This window comes from Ambystoma mexicanum, chromosome 1p, assembly GCF_040938575.1.
Source record: "Ambystoma mexicanum isolate Mex_15411 chromosome 1p, UKY_AmexF1_1, whole genome shotgun sequence".
NCBI classification, from domain to species: Eukaryota; Metazoa; Chordata; class Amphibia; order Caudata; family Ambystomatidae; genus Ambystoma; species Ambystoma mexicanum.
In genome coordinates, this window is record NC_090921.1 from 492,112,526 (window position 1) to 492,132,532 (window position 20,007).

Here is a 20,007-nt window from a genome sequence, read left to right on the forward strand (position 1 = left end):
GTCATTGGCTGTGGTCAGTATGACGCAGAGACCAGTGATTGGTTATTACTACGAAAGACAGATCAGAAACAAAACTGATACTGGTTTTTTCTTTACCGAGGATTCCCAGCCTGACGACGGGGAATATTCATGAGCATGTGAATCCATGCCAGACCCCATGCTGGAGAAGACTTCTCCCCTTGAGTTGGTGGGATCAATCAACTCCAATTAAGCTACCTGGACAACCTCTCGGAGCTGGTCGAATTTCCACAGAGTTGCTGCTGGAAACCGAAACGCCAGGGAGGGGAACACCAGATTGTGTGAGTTGCTTTTAAGCTGGCCAAGTGCTCCAGGAAGATCCTCCGGACTCCCAGGAAGCAGGCATGACCGAGCCTGAGCCACTACAGAGCGATGGACCCCAGATGCAAGGAAAGTCCATCTCGACAGCCAGAAACTGCAGCGTTTCTATTTGCGTTAGAAGAGAGGAGCTGAAACACTGACGTGCCACTTGTTTGAAGATTGATGGTTGCGGTCGGTGACCGTCCCATTGCAGTGCCGGAGTCCCGAGAAGTCCACCCTCTTGTCCCCACGACTGAGCCCCAGGAACACCAGGATCTGCAGAGCTACACAGGAACAGAAGTAATCTGCTGCATTTTTTTTCAGCCTAAAAAGGTACTGTTCAGTCTAAGAGAAGTTACCTCTTGTTGTGCAACTGCACTTGTTCTCTGTTGGTGAGACTTGTAGTGGTTGCTATGTAGAGTTACTGACAGCTTCTTTACTTCACAAGCCTAAACAGCTTGTGGCCCTACTTTAAATTCTTCTTTCTACAAAAAACTTTTAAAAAATTGTGCACAACGTTTACCTACCTCTGAGATGTGCTTCAGTATCACCCAGACCTTTCCTCAATGGACTATGGCTTAGCCTGGCTCCCTGAATGACTCTTCTTCCCTCTGTGAATGTGTTTGGTCTTCCTTCCCGGAAAAGGAACTAATTTTGCATTAGGGGAGGGGTGGTGGGGTGGTTTAGTTTACAAAAGTACTTACCTGCTTTGAGAAATATTTACGAGATCTCTTGTGTCACAATAATCTTTCTCTGACAAATTCAAAGCAGATTCTAAATGCAACAGTGACATATTAATTTCCCCAGCACCCTAACTATTGAAGTCACCCTAGGGTGTAGGTAGTGTCTGTGGACCATCCGAAAAGGGTACTTACTGATTTAGAAATATTAAGAGCGTATATTTTTTAAGTGTATTTGAGGGTTACTGTTATATTGCGCCCTTCTGAAGGCGGCTTACTTTTGACTGATCAATTATAATTGTTTATTCAAGAAACCTTGAATGTAAGTGTTTAATTGAATATGATGATATATGATATGGTATTTGTAACGCGCCTATACACAAGTGTTTCAAGGCGCGACGAGGCAGGGAGGGAGGGAAACAAGGGGAAGACAGACAAACGATCCTACTAGGCCAGGTGTCATTCAGATCGCGCAAGTGCAGAGGTAAGGGGAAAAGGAGGAAGTGCAGGGGGAGGAGGTGGGAGGGAAGTGCAGTACAAGTAGCGTCAAAAATAATAAATAATAAATAAAAAGGGCCAGCTGGTGGCAAGTGCGAGGTAAGTGCAGAGCAAGTGCTGGGAAGGGGGCTGTAGGGATACAGTGACAGTCCCACAGTGCAGGGGGAGCCAGGGAGGCAGTGCAAGTGGTGAGTGGCCGGGCCCTGGACCGAGGTTGCTGAGAGTGGCCCAGATGCAGGTTTAGTGCTGAATTCAGTGGGGAGTTAAGCAGGATACTTGTCACTGTGAATCTCTGGGTCACTCCCCTACAGCTCATCTCAAGACGCCTCTTGAGATGAGCCTGGCTGCTCAACACGCTACCAACCTGTGTAGTACAAGCTTATACCAAAGGTTGGGTTCCCATTGCCAGGAGGTCAGGGTTGTTGTAGTGTACCTAAAGGGTACTGCATACAATCTTGCCTAACAACCATAAAAAGAGAACCTCCAAATTGAGGGTAAAATGCAGTAAACAGTCATATAAAAGCCTTATTAGGTCCAATAACAAGACATTTGATACTTTGATTCTCAAAACAAAATTCTAATGGTACAGCAATGTAAACTGTAGGCAAAATATCTGGCCCTTTAATCAAAGGTTGTGTGGTACTTTAAGCATGGTTACACCAATCGGCATACACTGGTCTTACATCTACATTCAAATACAACTTTCAAAACCCTTTCTCCCATTCCCACAGTTCTATACTGCTTAAGGAATAGTAGAGACCAAAACCTCCAGTCAGTCCTGATCATCCATAACATGCAATATTAGAATCATTACCTGCGTGCTAGTTTGGCTTTCAAAGCGGCCTTGTTCGCATTCCATTTATCCAAGAGAGGGCAGTTCAGACGAGTGGGCTTAAGGTGATCCAGAGGGGTAATGTCTTTGCCTTGTTTCCAAAGTTCATACCGATCCGGTTGAAGAACTCTCACAAAAACATCCATGGAAATCTTTACCATGTCTTTACGACATGAGCACTGCAAAACATGGAGTAAAAAACACAGTACCTTTGAACATAAACCAGTGCAAAGGGTACAGAAAAATAAATCCACTAAAGCAAAAGGTCAAACTTCAACCCTTCCCTATGCAATACTTAACTGTTAAGGAGGTTAATACAGGCCTTTGAGGTGAGGGTTGTACAACCGCCTTAACTAAAAAAGGAAATTTAAACCCCTCCAAAAAGTTGCGGCATAGCAGTCTGGTTTAACTTCAGGAGGGATGAAGGGCTGGTAGGAAAGGTCAGTTAGTCCTTACAGTTAATCAACACCCACAGTGGTATCGAACAAATATATACATATTACTGTGCATATCAGCTAAAGTACTTTAGTGCCATGTTTCATGTGACTAAACATTAAGGGTCAATGAAGACCCAGTCCACCCACTAACAACTAATCCACTACACAGTGATAACCACCATACAACTAGACCAAGGTTGGATAGGAGAGACTAGGGAACCCATCTGCTGCATCCCATGATTTTACCATACACATTTCACTAACAATTTACCACATTTCTTCTAGAAAACCAAAGTAAATAAATACAATAGACAGTAGATTTGGATAGGGCAATAAATGATAGGAAATGGAGGGGTGGAGATAGGTGAAGGCGTCTCCTCGGATACGGAAAAGCAGTTAAATGTGCAATGAATTTAGTGTAAAAAAATAAATTAAATACATGGAAGGCCTAGAGATCCTTGCAGCAGCAAATTCATTAACAGGCAGGATCCCGCCCCAGTTGCCACACAATCATTGTAGCATTCCTACATCTAGAACCATGACTGATCCAAATAAACCTTTACATATTTATTTTGTTTTAGTTTCTTATAAACCTTTAAAAGAATTAATTAGCACATTTAACACTTTCCATACTCATCAACTGTTCAGTACGATTTTAATAGCAATGATAAATCTTCCTGACCTGTGTAAAACCCGGAAGCTTTTGCTTTATTGGTAGATTATTTTTCCTTATACCTCAGTGAGTGGGAACCTTTTTCACACTCATAGAATCCTTCACTTTTTTTATGGGTGTCATTTGTATGACTCTCCATAGTGTCTTTTTAAATGTTATGTTCCAGGGACAAGCTTACCTTTAAAGGCTGGTGGCAGTGAACCTTTTAATTGGGTGCACATTTACCGCACTGCAATGGGACGGTCAACGCTCTCAACCGGCAATCTTCAAATCAGTGGCTGTTCGGCGTTTCAGCTCCACGCGTCTACGGCAAATAGCAACACCGCAGTCAGTCCTGCTTCCTGGGGGTCCAGAGGATCTTCCTGGAGCTCTAGGCCAGCGTAAAAGCAATGCACACAATCTTGTGTTTCTCCATCTGGCTATATGGTTTCCAACAGCAACTCTGTTGAAATTCAACCAGCTCAGAGAAGGATATCCAGGTGGCTTACTTTGGAGTCGCTTGGTCCCACCAACTCAAAGGAGAAGTCATCCTTGCAGGGAGCTTTTCTGTCGACCCAAATTCAGAGTTTCAGCACAGCAGCAGGGCTTCACCGGGCAAACCAACGGTCCAGGAGTTGCAGCAGGCGTCCTTTTCAAGTTCTTCTTTGGTTCCTTCATCCAGAGGTCGACTGCCTTCCAAGCAAAAAGCCTCGCCTTTTATTCAGTTCTCTCCCATTCATTCCAGCCCAGCTGTCGGGCACCCAGCAGGGTGGCTGTCCTTGCCAGACAGCCAGCCGGACAATCACCACAGAGTGCATTTGGGTCTCCTAGGCTACTAAGCACAGGGAGTTTCGGGAACCTCCCTCACTTCCTGCCCCCACCAGACACCCTGGAGGCAGAGGCTGGCATCACTCGTGAATCCCGCCAAAGGCAAAGCGAACAAAGACCAAACCTGGTTGGGCGCCCAGAGTAAATCTCAAGGACATTTCCACAAAGAAATGGTGAAAAAAAAGACGACCGGGGCCATTTTGACAAAAAATGGCACCCTTGGGTGCTTTACTGCAGCTGCAATGGCAGCCTGCAGTAAAAGCACACTGCAGTAGTTAAAAGTAAACCACTGCCACCATAATTTGAGGAAAGGCTAACAAAAATGTTACATGAGAAGCTAGACAAAGGGGATACTAAGTAACCCCTCCAGCACCCTATTGTAAGAAAGGATGTGCTGGTCTAGAAAGTTACAAATATAAGTAAAGTCAATTTCACTTCACTGCTCTTGCAAACAGTAGTTTAACTAAGAGAAGGTATTTAAACCTTTGGGAAATCTAAAAGACTTCCCTGTGTCACTGCACTGAACGTGCTGTGACACACAAAGTAAAAGATGATGCCTATTGAGTTTGTCAGATTCCACAACCAAAAGAAACAGCTCAAAAATCTCATTAAAATACGAGAGTGGGAAAAGGTCTCACTCTCTCCAGTTACAAAAATCAAGTCCTCAAAAGCCAACAAAGTTGCTGGTGGTCTCCAAGGTAGAGAGGAATTAGCACATTTCTGAGAATTCTCCCCAACAGTAACACAAGCAACGAGTGAATCGTCTTTAAAGCTGGACCCGAGCGCCAGGAAAATTCTAAGGGCCCGCTTGAAGCAGGACGACCGAAGCCTGAGCCACCACAGAGTGCTGCACCACAGTAGCAAGAGGAGCCGATAAGGTGTCCAAAAACCCTGCATGTGCTATTTTATTTAATTCTGCATTTTTAAAATCTCACAGTCTGCGGGTATCAAGGTGCTGTTACAGAATTGTTGGTCTTAGTTGCGTATTTATAACGCAACTAAATACCCAGAGGTTTCTAAGCGCTGACCCGGGGATCGAACAAGTGTTGCCTTGTGTCGAAGGCGAGCACGTTGACACAGCTATCCATGACCGGTAGCTGAAACCACTAAGTGCTGCTGATTTGGCAAGAGCACATTGCTCCCGCCGACCTTCAAACTGCAGTGCAGGAGTCCTCCAGACGGCCTCCCTCTGGTCCCCACGACTGAAGCCCAGGAACTACCTAAGGTACTATCTTGACCAAAAGGGCACTTACCTTTTTGGTCGTTAGCTTGTTTGTCTCAATGGAGACTTTCAGTAGCTGCTTTTTCTGCAGAGTTGCTTGCAGCTTTGCCTTCACAAGCATTGCAGCTTGTGGCCCAAAAGGGATTCTCCTTCTACAAACTCTAAATAATATTGTGCAAGACTTTTGTGCTATCTGAAAAAATCCCTCAGCTCCCTAGACATTGTCCCAATTGATTTTGGCTGCCCTGGCTCCCTGCAGACTCTTCTGACCTATTTGACCAATCAACTTTGATTTTTCCTGTCCCTCAAAGGTGGTGCAGCGTTTTAACTTGTATTGCTGGGAAGGGCTACCATACACTTAATTGGAACCCGTTAACCTTCTCCACAAACTCAGTATTGCATTTAAGTGTCAAAGTGATATATCAATGTCCACAGTGTCCTAGCTATTGAAGTCACTGCGGGCGTGCAGGTGTGCGTGTGTGATCCCAAAAGGACATCTACTTGCTTAACTTAAAACTGAGGAATTGTTATGAAGTGTATTTTTATTGTTGCATATTGCCCTTTTCAAAGAAGGCTTATTTAAAACCAACCGTTAAATAATTATTTTACTTGAAAATCTTGAGTATAAGTGTTAATTGAATACTTTTCATTGTGAATAGCTACGTTACATCTCTGCAGCTCACATTTACCCCTCTTGAGATATGTCTTGCTGCTCAGTCACTCTACCAAATTGTGTAGTACAGGCGTATACCAACAGGTGGGTTGCCAAGAGGACAGGGCTGGAGTAGTTTCCCACAGAGTTACTACATACAATCTTGCCTGTTGGGGAGAATTCTCAGAAATGTGCCAATTCCCTTATACCTTAGAGACCCCAGCTCTTTTGCTGGACATTTTTATCCTGGAGAGAGCAAGACCTTTCTCACCGATGCATTTATTTAATTTGAACCCTGTGTTTTTGATATTGATATTTTATTTCTATTGCGCTCGTACAAAAGTGTTTCAGAGCGCGACAAGGGAAGGGAGGGGAACTAGGCCCATTGACATTGAGAACGTGCAAGTGCATGGAAGGGGGGAGAAGTGGAAAGTGCGAAGCAAAGAAGAAAGATAAATAATAAATAATCAAGGCAAAAAACGGTGGTAGTGCAGCCAGCAATTGGCAAGTGCTAGGTTTAAGGCAGCAGACAGGGTAGGTATGATAAGTGCATGAAGAAAAAGGGGGGCTGTATGGGTGCAGATACAGACAGTGCAAGGGGTGGCCCAGAGGCAGTACGGGAGGGTGAGCAGGTACCTGGGCCCGGAGGACAGAGGCTGGCCAGGTGCCAAGAGATAACAGATCAGGAGGGGAGAGGATAGGCAGAAGAAAAGGTGGTCTTGAAGTGCATTTGGAACCGGAGATGCTTCTCAAATTTTGGAGTGGAAGGGAGGCTGTTCCAGATGGAGGCACCGGCCGAAGACAGGTCTACCGCCAGCTTGTTTCTTTGAAAAATGACTGACCCTGAGGGAGGTAGAGGAGCAAAGAGCTCGAGACGGGAGGTATTTGCAGAGGGATGGCTGAAGGTATTTTGGACCCAGGCCCCAGAAAGCCTTGTGGACAATGTTTCTTGTGGTTTTGGAGTCTGACAAAACTCCATAGGCATCTTTGGATTGTGACGCACAGCACCCTCGGTGCAGTGTCACTGAGCAGTCCTTTGGATTTCTGCCAAGATTTAAATACCTTCTCTTGGATAACTACTGTTTCCAAGAGTAATAAAGTGAAATTTACTTTACTTACCTTTTTCCCTTTGTAGACCCAGCACACACCATCTTACATAGAGTGCTGGAGGGGTTACTTAGTATCCCCTTTGTCTACCTTCTCATGTAAAAATGTTATGTTACCCTTTCGACAATTAAAGGAATGGTACGGTCAGAAAATATTAAGTGCCTATGTAAAGTTGCGAGCAAATGAAGCTCAAACTTTAAAATTGCAATCACTAGGGGGCATCCATTTTGTGATTGCAGGCAGCCTCCTCGGCTCTGCATTTGCGGCACTAAACAGGCAGCAAAAGCCCCCTACTGGGAGCTTTTGCTTACTGCACCCTGAGCAGAGCTGAGGAGGCTGCCTTCACTTTCATTTTACATTTTCTGTGCTCCCCAAGCCCAGGGAAGCACAGAAAACGTAAAATGAAGGCAAAAAGCCAAGACGCACCAATTAAAAATATAACGTATTTGTGATTGCCGTGGTTGGAAAACCATGGCAATCACAAATACAACAAAGTTGTTATTCTGACAGCGGCAGCTTTCGCATGGAGTCTCCTGGACTCCCCCAACCCTGAGGGAGTGCAGGAGACTCCCAGCGAAAGCTGCTGCATTCAGAATAGCAACATTTTTGGATTTGTAAATACTGCAGCATTTACAAATCCAAAAACGTATTTCTCACTGCGGCAGCTTTTGCTTGGAATCTCCTGCACTCTCTCAGGGTTGGGGGGAGTCCAGGAGACTCCACGCGAAAGCTGCCACAGTGAGAAGCACTGCAGCATTTCTAAACACCAATGTTGTGTTTATGCCTACAGCAGCTTTCACTTTGGGGCTCTCTGGCTCCCCCCTGTAAGCAGAAACACCGCAGCATCGTTGTATTTATGTTTGTGGTAGCTTCAGCTTGGAGCCCCTGGGGCTCCAAGCTGAAGCTAATGCAAACAAATACAACCTTTTAAAAGCTGAGGTTTCATTTCTAAGTTTTCCGGGCTCCTCCAGCCCGGAAAACTTAGAAAAAAAACGCAGCTAGTGCTTATTTTTTGTAAAATTAAATAGCCCTTGAGATGCAGCTGCAGCTTTCCTGCCTGTAGTCTCTAGTCCCCGTCCTCCGCGTCCAGCACCAATGAAGCAAAAGCCACCCAGTGGTAGCTTTTGTTTACTACAGCTGGCTGGCTTTTGCTTCATTAGTGCCGCAAACGCAAGCACAGGCGGCATCCATTTCACAAAATGGATGCCCCCTAGTGCTTGCAATTTTAAAGTTTGAGCTTCATTTGCTCGAAACTTTACAGACACTTAAAAAAATATATATTTTACATATTTGTTTTATTATTGGCCATCATTGTGGCCAATAATATTTCTGAAAGAAGCATTCATTTAATGGCTGGTGGCAGTGGTTTACTTTTTCCTATCATTTTGTGTTTTTGACCGTAGACTGAATACTCAACTGCAGTATTGTACCAATTGGTGCCCATTTTGTCAAAATGGCCCTGGTCTTTTTTCACCATTTCTTGCTGGAAAGGTCCTTCTTGAGATTCTCTATGCGCCAAACTAGGTTTGGTCCCTTTCTTAATTTTGTCTTTGGCGGGATTCACTGCTGAAGCCCGCCTCTAGCTCCAGCGTGTCTGGCAGGGAAGGAAGTGAGGGAGGTTCCCGAAACTGCCTGTGCTTCGTCTCCTTGGTTACAGGAATGCACCCAAAGGCGATTGGCCAGCTGGCTGTGCTTGCAGGACAGCCACCCTGCTGTTCGAGTGACAGCTAGGCTGCGAATGCATGGGAGAAGCTAGTATAAAAAGGAGAGGTCTTTTGCAAGGAAGGCATGGTCGACCACTGGATGAAGGAACCAAAGAAAGAAACTGAAGCTCCTACTTCGACATAGACTAGAGAAGCCCGGAAAGGACTACTTCTCCCCTTGGGTTGGTGAGATCAATTGACCCCAAGACGAACTCGACTGGATCCCCTCCACCCCCCTCTCTGCTGATTGTACTGCTTTGCTGCTGCAGGAACAGACTGCCAGTGGACAGGAACACCAGAATCTAGTGCACAATTTTTAAGCCGAAACCGAGCTCCAGGAAGATCCTCCGGACTCCCTCGAAGAAGGGCTAACAAGCATGAGCCACAGAGTGCTGGATCCCCAGAAGCAGGGAAAGTCCACCAGGTGTCCAAAAACCACAGTGGTGCGATTAGAGAGTAGCTGAAACCGTGAAGTGCAGCTGATCTGAATTGTGCCCATTGTTGCCGCCGACCTTTAAACAATAGTGCAGGAGTCCCCAGACGTCCTCCCGCTTGTCCCCATGACTGAGGCCCAGGAACAACAGGATCTGCAGGACTACAGCAGGAACAGAACCCTGCTGGAACCTTTTTCTTCCGACGCAAGGTACTGTAACTAGGGGTACTAGCATCTGTTGCAAGTAGCTAGCTTGCTCTCAGTTGAGACTTGTATTTGCTGCCTTTTGCAGAGTTGCTTGCAGCTTTGCCTTTTACAAGCCTCCCAGCTTGTAGCCTAACAGTGATTTCTTTTGCAACAAAACTAACATTGTGCCAATCTTCAAGAAGTGCCTCAGCTCCCCTTGGCTGTCCTGGCTCCCTCACTTTTATAGCTGGGAAAGGGTTAACCTACATTGCATTGGGGGATTCTAAAGTGCTTTAACCATTGTTTTCTTCCCTAACCTTTTCACTACAACTTCAGTATTACCATTTAAGTGTGAAAAGTTATATATTAATGTCCAGTGTCCTAACTATTGAAGTCACCTCAGGGTGTAGGAAGGGTCTGCGTGCCATCCCAAAAGCGTATTAACTTACTTTAATGACCTGAAGGGGTGTGTTATTTTGAAGTGCATTTTAAGTGTTGCATATTGCTCCCTTCTAAAGGCGGCTTATTTTAAAACTGATGGTTACATTAATAAATTATTTTATTCAAAAAACCTTGCGTATAAGTGTTATTTTAATACTTGCCCCTGAATCACTATGTTACAACCCTACAGCTCACATTGACCCCTCTTGAGATAGTCCTAGCTGCTCAGTCACTACCAACTTGTGTAGTACAGGCCTATACCAAAGGTCGGGTTACCTACTGCCAAGAGGACAAGGCAGGTGTAGTCTCACACAGGGTTACTACATACAAACTTGCCTAATATTGCCCAACAGTAAACCCTTTTGCCACTGCTCAGACAAGGCTTGTGGTCCGTCCTGGAACCCCTTCACCTGGTACATCAAACCCCCCCCTCCCCCCCCCCCCCCCAAGAGCCCCACCAATATGGTGTACAAAACCAAATCCATCCAGGAGCCCCTCAAGCATCCCGTTGTAGTTTTCATTTCTAGCCATTACACATACCCATATCACCCAAACACCAGACAGAAGCCACAAGCATTGCAGACAGCCCGAAACCCTGCCAGGCTAAGCCCTCGAGGGCCACTATGAAGCACTCCACCTCCCTCCCCAACGTTTGCAAGGCCATACAGCAGGGCTCTGCAACCGTTGGATCTACAAACTTTTTGGACTGACTACAAATCGCATGGTTCCTCTCCATTGAATATGCTGGGGCGGATTTGAATTGTAGTGCAAGTCAGAGACAAAGGTTGTAGACCCCTGCCCTATAGCATATTGCCAAACAGCAACTCCTAAACAGTCTCCCTCCCACAAGCCTTGCCATTGCCCCTGACCTGTGTGGCCATTTTTCCATAGTCAATCCATCGCAGCGTGGCAAAATTTGTTGACTCTGCACAGTTGAATCCGTGGTTAAATCCTGCATGATATCCATAGGGAAAGGTGATCATGAACTCACCAGCCTCCTGAGTTACCTGAGATTAAGAGCAGGGGAGGAAAAAAGAAAAGAATGACATGTCAACCCCACATCACGTTTTCAACCTGTACATAAAAATACCAGGTGGCAATATGCTTTCAAGTATTAAAAAAGTTTCATTCTTGGTTTTATTGTCACCAGACGCCACAAGTGAAAGATCACAGAACACCACACATGGTCCAATGATTGCATAACATTTACAACAACAAAAATGGTAACAGTGGTTTTATAGATATAGATGGATGTACAGACCCAAATATCAGAGAAAAACAGAAGGTGCAGACATATAAAAGGATTGCAGTGTAGTATAAAAGCAAGGTGTGTGCCAAAGTAATGCAATAGCCTTACACAATGTACATTTTGTTTCGACGTGAACTAGAAGAGCTGTGTGCAGTTACATTACTGGAGGAGTACTTAAGTAAATCACAATGAGGCACAACTAAGCTCTGTGGTGGTCACAATATTGGAATAGCAGGTGCTGCTGCTCAGCCATACTTCCTCTAGCCCGGTGGTTCCACCAAAATTATAGGGAGCAGAGGGGGATGTGGGTCTTGTATTGGTAAATTAAGAGGACCAGAGTATACCTTCAGAAAACAGACATGCAAGCATCTTCAGTGTGCCCTTATAGCCGTCATGACAGTTCCTAATTAACATTTATTTATTTTATTTTTACATTTATAAAGCGCTCACACAGCCCGCAGGCATCGAGGCGCTGTTACAGGAATTGTTTGTTTTTCTTAGTTGCGTAATTGCGTTTTTTTATTTTTGTCTTAGTTACGTATTTATAACGCGCTTAAACACCCGGAGGTTTCTAAGCGCGGACCCGGGGATCGAACCTGTTGCTGCTTCGTGTCGTCTTGCTTCCAAGACGCGCACGCTGCCGCTGAGCTATCCTCCCGGGACATTAGGCCAGGTAATGAATAAAGGTGCCATGGATGCTAGATGCACTATGCATGAAAGTGGCAACAATAAAAAAAGAAAAACATTAAAAAGCTTCAGGCGCTGTCACACCAGCCTGCCAGTTGTGCACCATATTCCCAACCACTCCCCCACGGCTTCCCCTTAGCATGCGCACTGCAGCTATACCTACCACCTCTGCCATGGCTTCCGCCTTAGTAGTGAATGCGCGCACTCCAGATGTCCATCAATTCCAAAGCAGAGAAAACATCTTACACAACTCAGCAGAGCTGCAGTGCGTTTAGCTTTTCCGCTTAATTCCAGCCAAGTTAATTTATTTTATTTTTTTAATTTGTAAAGCGCGCTACAGCCCAAGGGCATTGAGGTGCTGTCGCAAGAATATGTCTTAGTTACAAGAATTTAGGCTTAGCTCGGGGTTACAGGGAGCGAAGGCCTAGCTCAGTACAGTTCAGTCACACATATACATAAAAGTTTGTTACAGAAAAAGTTCCTAGAGTGCATATATACAAACATTAGCGTATTGACAGCGTTCCTAAATGCTGTGTGCAAGTCAACATTTCTCATTTGCTGAGGGAGTTCCAGTTGGATGCTGCAATGACCGGAAAGATGGCTCCTCCTACCCAAACCCTGAGGGTTTTAGAGATGGTGATCCTATTTAAGTAGGCAGTTCTGGTGAGTCTGAGGAGGGTTTGGAAATCCGTTGAGAGGTAAAGGGGAGTGGTGTCATGCAGACATTTGTGGGTGAGTGTGAGGGTTTTGAACATTATGCGTTCCTCGATGGGGCGCCAGTGGACAAGCTTTCTGGTTGCTGAAATTTGGACATGTTTGGAAATGCCAGTGGCAGCTCTAAGTGCATTGTTTTGGACCATCTGAAGTTTTCTGATGTTTTTGGAATAAGTGCCAGCCAGAAGAGCATTGCAATAGTCCAGCTGAGACATTGTTCTGGCAAGGCAGTTCAGTTTTGTTAGGAAAGGTCTAGCTGCCCTGATCAGTTTAGAGTGGTAGGCCACGGCATATGAGATGGCGTTAACCTGTCTGTTCATTGAGAGGGTCAAGTCCAGATAGACTCCCAAGGTTTTCACTGCTTGCGAGACCGGGATGGGGGTGTCATCTACTGAGAACGAATTGTACTTTAAATCAAGTTTCTTGAGAGTTCCTAGTGAGCCAATAAATAAGAGTTCCGTTTTTTTGCCGTTTAGGCACAGCCAATTTTCCGCCATCCAAGTTTGGATCTCTAAGTAGATGGAATTAAGAGTTTTGCTGTCGGTTTCGTAGTTCCCTGTGAAGGGGATGAGGATCTGAGTGTCATCCACTTAGTATATGTGAAGTTAAAAAGAGGCCTCATGAGAAGGTTGTGGCGGGTGGGTTTGATGCAAGATCCTTGAGGGACCCCACATTTAATGAAATTAGTTTTTGCGCATGCTTGGTCAGAGAAAACTTCCATCACTCTTTCTTGGAGAAATGATGTGACCAAGGCTGTAGGTTTAGGTGAGAAATTGGCAGCAGAGGAGAGGTGGTGGCAGAGAGTATCATGGTTCACCAGGTCAAATGCTGCGGATAAGTCTAGGTGTAGTAATGCGGTTTCTGTCCCATGGCCGGGCCTGAAGCCAGACTGGCCGAGATCCAGCAAGTTGGACTCTAGGAATTAATGTACATGCAGGTAAGCTGCTTTGTCAAGAATTTTGACTAAAAAGGGGACCGTAGTGATAGGTCCAATTTGCTGGGATGGTCGTGTCAAGAGCAGGTTCTTTTTTTAAAAAAATTTTTTTATTTTTTTTAAAGGAGTGGTCATAGCCAAGCTTCTTTAAGGCAGGCAGGGACATGGCCTGAAGTGAAGGAGGCGTTCATAAAAGCTGTGATGAATGTGTCAGGGGGATTGCGCAACCTTTGATCAGTTGGGCTGGGCAGGCATCTGCTTTACAATTAGAAGGTTTGATAGATTCGAGTAGTGCTGCCACCTCTAACTTGCTCATTTCCTTAAAGGAAAAGGGAGGAGAGTCGGTGGAGGATTTACAATGGACGGAGGAGATATATTTTTCCAGGGTCGGTTGGTGATCAATTATTTTATTTTGAAGCAAGTTCAGCTTGTCCAGCATAGCTTCCTGGACACTTGCACCATTCCTCGTCTTTTGTGAGGGTAGGCGGGATGGGAGCTGGCAATTCCAGCTCTCTAAAGATGGCAAATTTCTTTGGATCCAGACTTGGCGTTTGCGATCCTGGGGTTGAAAGAGTTTGATTTTGCTTTAATAAGGGCAGCTCTGTATTCTTTTGAAAATTAGTCTAGTGGCATAATTAGGTTTTGCTAGCCAGGAGGAGAGTGCTAGTCTTTTCTTGCTCTGTAGTTCAAGAAGTTCGGGGCAGAACCATGCATTAGTATGTTTGGTACGTTTGGCCTTCCTGAGGGTGAGAGGAGCTATGGCGTCTACTGCTTAAGAGATGGTGTTGGCGGCCAGAGTGTCCAAGTTGTTGGAAAAAGGGGGCTGGAGGGCTGGCACAAGTAGGGGGGTAGGAGACTTTCCTTTGCGAGTTGCCGGGAGCTCCTAGCAAGGTCAGGTGGGAGTGGAGGCAAGTGTGTTGCAGGCCCTTTGGTAAGTTTAAGCTCCAAGTGGATGGCGTGGTAATCAGACCAAGGAATAGGGGTGACGGAAGTGATGGAGGGAGTGCAGTTCTGATGAGCAGTCCAATCAAGGTTGCAAACTTATGTGGATAGGATTATCGACTGCTTGTTGGAAACCTAAGGTAGAGAGAGCTTTATTGAGGTTGGCTGCGTGCGAGTCAGAAGGATCATTCAAGCCTAAATTGACGTCTCCCAGGAGGATAGATTTGGTGGATTTTTTTTAAGGTTGTCCGAAACGGCATGTAGAAGGGATTCCTGGAAGTCCGTAACGGGCCCTGGAGGACGGTAAAGAATGTGGATGGTTATGGTGCAGTTGGGTGATGGGCTGACTTTCACGAGCAGATAGTCGCTGTTGAAGCCGAGTTCACCATGTACCTTTCTGATTGCAATTGACCCTTTGGCAATTTTTATTTATTATTTATTTGAATTTATAAGTTCTCAGCAGCCCCAAGGCATCGTGGCGCTGTTAGATGATTCACTTGGTTACAGATTACATAGGAGGAATGCTGAGAGGGGAGAAACATTACAAGGTTCAATGCAGTAATACAAGTAGGCATGTTCCACAGTTGGAGAGGAACTACATTAAATACAGTTTAGTTGAAAAGCTTAATTTTCAATGCTTTTCTGAACACATTTCTGAGGCCAAGTGTTCGTGCATTCTAGTTTTTTAGTGCCAAAATCGAGAAGCTGGCACCACCGGCTTTGTCTCTTTTGAAGGCTGGAACTGAAAATGGGTGTGAGTATTGTGCCCGTTTGGGTCTGTTTGCGGGCACCTGGTGAATTCGTTCTGACAGATAGGGGGTGTGGACTGAGAGAGACATCTGTGGGGTGGGTGATGGTGAGGGTCTTGAACAGTATGTGCTCTTTGACTGGGAGCCAGTGAACATCACGTCTGGCGTGAGAGATGTCCTCTTAGGAATGCTTAGAGCCGCTCTGAGCGCATTGTGTGGTTTGTGTTGGGGAGAATTCTCAGAAATGTGCCAATCCCTCAATCTTAGAGACCCCCAGCAACTTTTCTGGATTTTGAGGACTATTACCTGGAGAGAGTGAGACCCCCCCTTTTCCCACTCTCTCATGTATTGTAATGTGATTTTTCAACACGGTTTCTTTTGGTTGTGAAGTCTGACAAACTCCATAGGCATCTTTTACATTGTATCACACAGCACCTTCAGTGCAGTGGCACAGGGAAGTCTTTCAGATTTCCCCAAGGTGTAAGTACCTTCTCTGGGATGAACTACTGTTTCCCAAAGCAGTAAAGTGAAATTGACTTTATTTACATTTGTAACTTTCTAGACCCAGCACACACTATCTTACCAAAGGGTGCTGGAGGGTTTACTTCGTATCCCCTTTGTGTAGCTTCTCATGTAACAATTTTAGGTTACCCTTTCCTCACTTAATGGCTGGTGGCAGTGGTTTACTTTTAACTACTATGGTGTGCATTTACCGCAGGCTGCATTCGCAGCTGCAGTAAAACACCCAAGGATGCCATTTTTGTCAAAATGGCCCTGGTCTGGAAAGGTCATTCTTGATATTTTCTCTGCATCAAACCAGGGTTGATCCCTTTGTTCACTTTGCCTTCGGCGGGATTCACGAGTGAAGCCCGCCTCTGGCTCCAGGGTGTCTGGTGGGGCAGGAAGTGAGGGAGGTGCCCAAAACTCCCTGTGCTTAGTCTCCTAGGAGACCCAAATGCACTCTGTGGCGATTGACCGGCAAACTGTCTGGCAAGGACACCCACCCTGCTGGGTGACTGACAGCTAGGCTGGAATGAATGGGAGAGAACTGAATAAAAAGGCAAAGCTTTTGGCTTGGAAGGCAGAGTCGACCACTGGACGAAGGAACCAAAGAAGAACTTGAAGAGGACGCCTGCTGCGACTCCTGGACCGTTGGTTTGCCTGGTGAAGCCCTGCTGCTGTGCTGAAATTCCAAATTTGGGTCGACAGAAAAGCTCCCTGCAAGGACGACTTCTCCTTTGAGTTGGTGGGACCAATCAAATCCAAAATCAGCCACTTGGACATTCTCTAGGAGCTGGTTGCATTTCCAAAGAGTTGCTGCTGGAAACCAAAACATCAGGGAGAGGAACACCAGATTGTGTGCGTTGCTTTTAAGTTGGTCAAGAGCTCCAGGAAGATCCATCCGGACTCCCAGGAACCAGGACTGACTGAGCCTGAGTCTCAGAGTGCGGGACCCCAGAAGCAAGGAGAGTCCATCTTGACAGCCAAACGCGATGTTGCCATTTGTGGTAGTCGCAAGGAGCTGAAAGATCGAAGTGCCACTTGTTCGAAGATTGCTGTTTGCGAGCGGTGACTGTCCCATTACAGTGCAGGAGTCCCCAGAAGTCCTCCCTCTTGTCCCCAACAACTGAAGCCCAGGAACAGTGAGATCTGCAGAGCTGCACAGGAACAGAAGTAATATGCTGAAGTCTGAGAGAACTTGCCTCTTATTGTAGAGTTGCTTGCTTGCATCTTCTACTACTCAGAAGCCTAAACAGCTTGTGGCCCTGATTCTTTCTACACAGACTTATAAAACATTGTGCAAAGACTTTTCTACTTACCTACCAGAAGTGCTTCAGCTCAAACCTTTTGCCCATTGACAGTTATACTGGCTGCTTGGGGGATCCCAAAGTATTTGCCTGCTTAAGATTATTTGTGGTCTCTTGTTTGTTCTAATAACCTTTCCCTGTGACCAAGTTCTAAGAGTATTCTAAATGCAAACAGTAAGATACTAATGTCCCCAGCACCCTAGCTATTCAAGTCACCTGAGGGTGTAGGTTGTGACTGGCCAATCCCAAAAGGGTCTTTACTGATTTTGAAACTAAGAGTGTGTAGTTTTGAAGTGTATTTGTGTGTTATTTTACATTGCTCGCTTAATTCTGACTGATAAATTAATAATTGTTTATTTAAGAAAACTTGTGTGTTTATTTGAATACTAGTCACTCAATCTCTGTGGAACCTCCCCCCTCAGCTCACATTGACCCCTCTTGATATAAGCCTGGCTGCTCAACACGCTACCAACCTGTGTAGTACAAGCTTATACCAAAGGTTGGGTACCTATTGCCAGGAGGTCTGGGTTGTTGTAGTGCACACAAAGGGTACTGCATTCAATCTTGCCTAACAGTTTGCTTAGGTTTTTGGATGAGGTGCCTAGGAGCAGGACATTGCAGTAATCCAGCTTGGCACCTACGGTGGCTCTGGCTATGTCAAGGCAGTTTTTGGCCAAAAGGTAAGGTTTTACTACATTAATGATTTTGGTTTTGAGAGCTGCTGAAGATAAAATGGTGCCGACTTGACATTTCATTGATAGGGTGGAGTCAAGATACACATCCAAGGTTTTAAATGCAGCAGAGACCGTGAATACAGTATTCTCAATACTGAAGGTGCTGTATTGGCGGTCTAGTTTGTTCAGCATTTCCTTAGGGCCTACCAGTAGAATTTCCATTTTGTCACTGTTGAGACAAACAGTTAGCCGCCATCCAGCCCTGGATGAGCGCATAAGTCTCCTCAATAGTGTTAAGGTCTTGCTCGTAAGAGCCGGAGAGAGGGAGTAGAATGTGTGTCTTCCGCGTAGTTTGTAAAAGCAATGCTGTGCTAGTCTAAATCATTAAAGAGAGGTTGTGTGAAGAGATTGTGGAAGGTTGGGGAGGTGCATAAGCCTTGGGGGACACCAGTCAATTGGGAATGAGCCCTGGTCAGAAAATACCCTCATGGCATGACCTTCAAGAATGATGTGATCCAAGCTGTGGCTTCCTGGGAAAAATTAGCAGTCTCCGTGAGGTGTCTACTTAGGAACTTGTGGTCAAAAGTGGCCAACAGATCCAGTAGAAGGAGAAGCAGAGGCTTGCCATTATCCATTCTTTCCAGTAGCTGATTCTTTAGTTCTAGCAAGGCCGACTCTGTACCATGATATTGATGGAAGCCAGATTGCCTTTTCCCCAGAATGTTGTGCGATTCCAGGAAGGACCGATTTGCAGATATAAATGTTACATAAAGCAGTATAACAAGAAAGGCACGGTGGTGATTGGCCTATAGTTGTTAGGGGAGTCTGGATCGAGGGTTGCTTTATTAGCAGCAGTCGAACCCATGAGTCCTTGAGGGAAGGAGGGACACTGCCGGTAGAAAATTATGCATTTATGAATGCTGTGAGAAACGGAGCTAGGGACTCCACACATTCTTTGTTCAGGCTGGCTGGGCAGAGGTCACCCTTGCATAGGGATGGCTTAATATGTCTCATGAGGCGTAGGACTTCTGATTTAAAGGGCTTTAGGTTTTTATTCAGCAAAGTGTCTTTTGGTATTGGCCCCGTGCCTGCAGACATGGTATCGGGATCAGTGATTTTAGGCAGGGCGTTTAGGTGGCCCTTAATTTTTTCCTGCAGGGTGCTTATTTTGTCTAGCATGGCATGTTTAATGTTGTTGCACCACGGTTGGTCTTTCACCGTTTGTTGTGCAGAGGTAGGAGGTATGACAAGTTTTTCAGTATTGTGCAATGAGGGCTACCCCCACCACCTTTTAAAATGGGGCGGTCCTGCCTAAAAATGGTGTAACCCTGGGGGAGGGCTAGGGCAGGTCCTGAAGCTTCATGGAGTCGGGTCTCTGTGATGATTAGCAGATCTAGGTTTGTTTGTGATGAAGTTGTGAATGTCAAGGGCATGAGCAGGAAGCGACCGGGCGTTGATTAGGGAACAGCTAAGTGAGCAGGGGAGGGTTGGAGCAGGGAATTTTGCAGGAACAGCATTTGAATCAGTGACACACTGAAGGTGTCAACAGACAACACAGTGGAAGCAACAGTAGATGGCAACATTGGTGCAGCCAACTCATGATTCAGTGTCACACTGTGGGCAACAGGTAGCATAGTGGCAACACAGGTGGCAACAAAGGGGCGAACAAATCATAACTGGCACACTTGCATCAACAGGTGCTCAGTGGCAGTAAAAATAGGTGGCAGCATTAGAACAGACATAATTCAGTGGCATATTTGGAGCATCAACAGGTCGGGCAGTGGTGCGACATTATGTGGCAACTTTGGGGTAGACACTACGTGGTACAATGCAGCTTGCTTGCTGAAAGGAATAGGGGTGTATTAGCCAGCAGCAACCTTATGGCAGATTGCAGAAGCCCCTTTTGTAAGAGGGGGGTACTCTGGGTGTCACCTGGAGGGCACATTTGGGTGAACAAAGTTGTGATCGGCCCAGTGGAACCTTCATAGTCAGGCGAATGAGCACTCAGCCGGGTGGAATTTCTGCCCGACATACTTGTGAACTGGCTGTGGGGTGTATGCAGAGTCGAAGAGGGACTAGTTCTGGTCACTCTAGGCTTTTGCTTAGGCACAAGTGCCTGTCTTGGCGGGACTCTTAGGTGACATGAGATGGCTGAGAGGGGGCAGAAGGTGGATTGTGCTGGGATGCGCCATGCACTAGGTGTATCGGTGATCCTAGAGCCAAGGCGAACATTCTTGAGGTGAGTGGGCCGGGGATTAGGG

The 20,007-nt window shown here is 45.8% G+C and overlaps 1 protein-coding gene across 3 annotated transcripts in view; it reads right to left on the minus strand.

Moving 5' to 3' along the window:
* Positions 1 to 20,007, minus strand: part of LOC138573535 (lysine-specific demethylase 4B-like) — a 2,173,569-nt gene that overhangs the window by 2,003,081 nt on the left and 150,481 nt on the right. For all 3 annotated transcript variants that reach the window (XM_069649346.1, XM_069649347.1, XM_069649348.1), the window contains exons 8-9: positions 10,859 to 10,996; positions 2,311 to 2,507 (exon numbers count right to left, since the gene is read on the minus strand). In XM_069649346.1, coding sequence (XP_069505447.1) covers positions 2,311 to 2,507; positions 10,859 to 10,996 — 335 coding nt within the window. The remainder of the gene's footprint in view (positions 1 to 2,310; positions 2,508 to 10,858; positions 10,997 to 20,007) is intronic.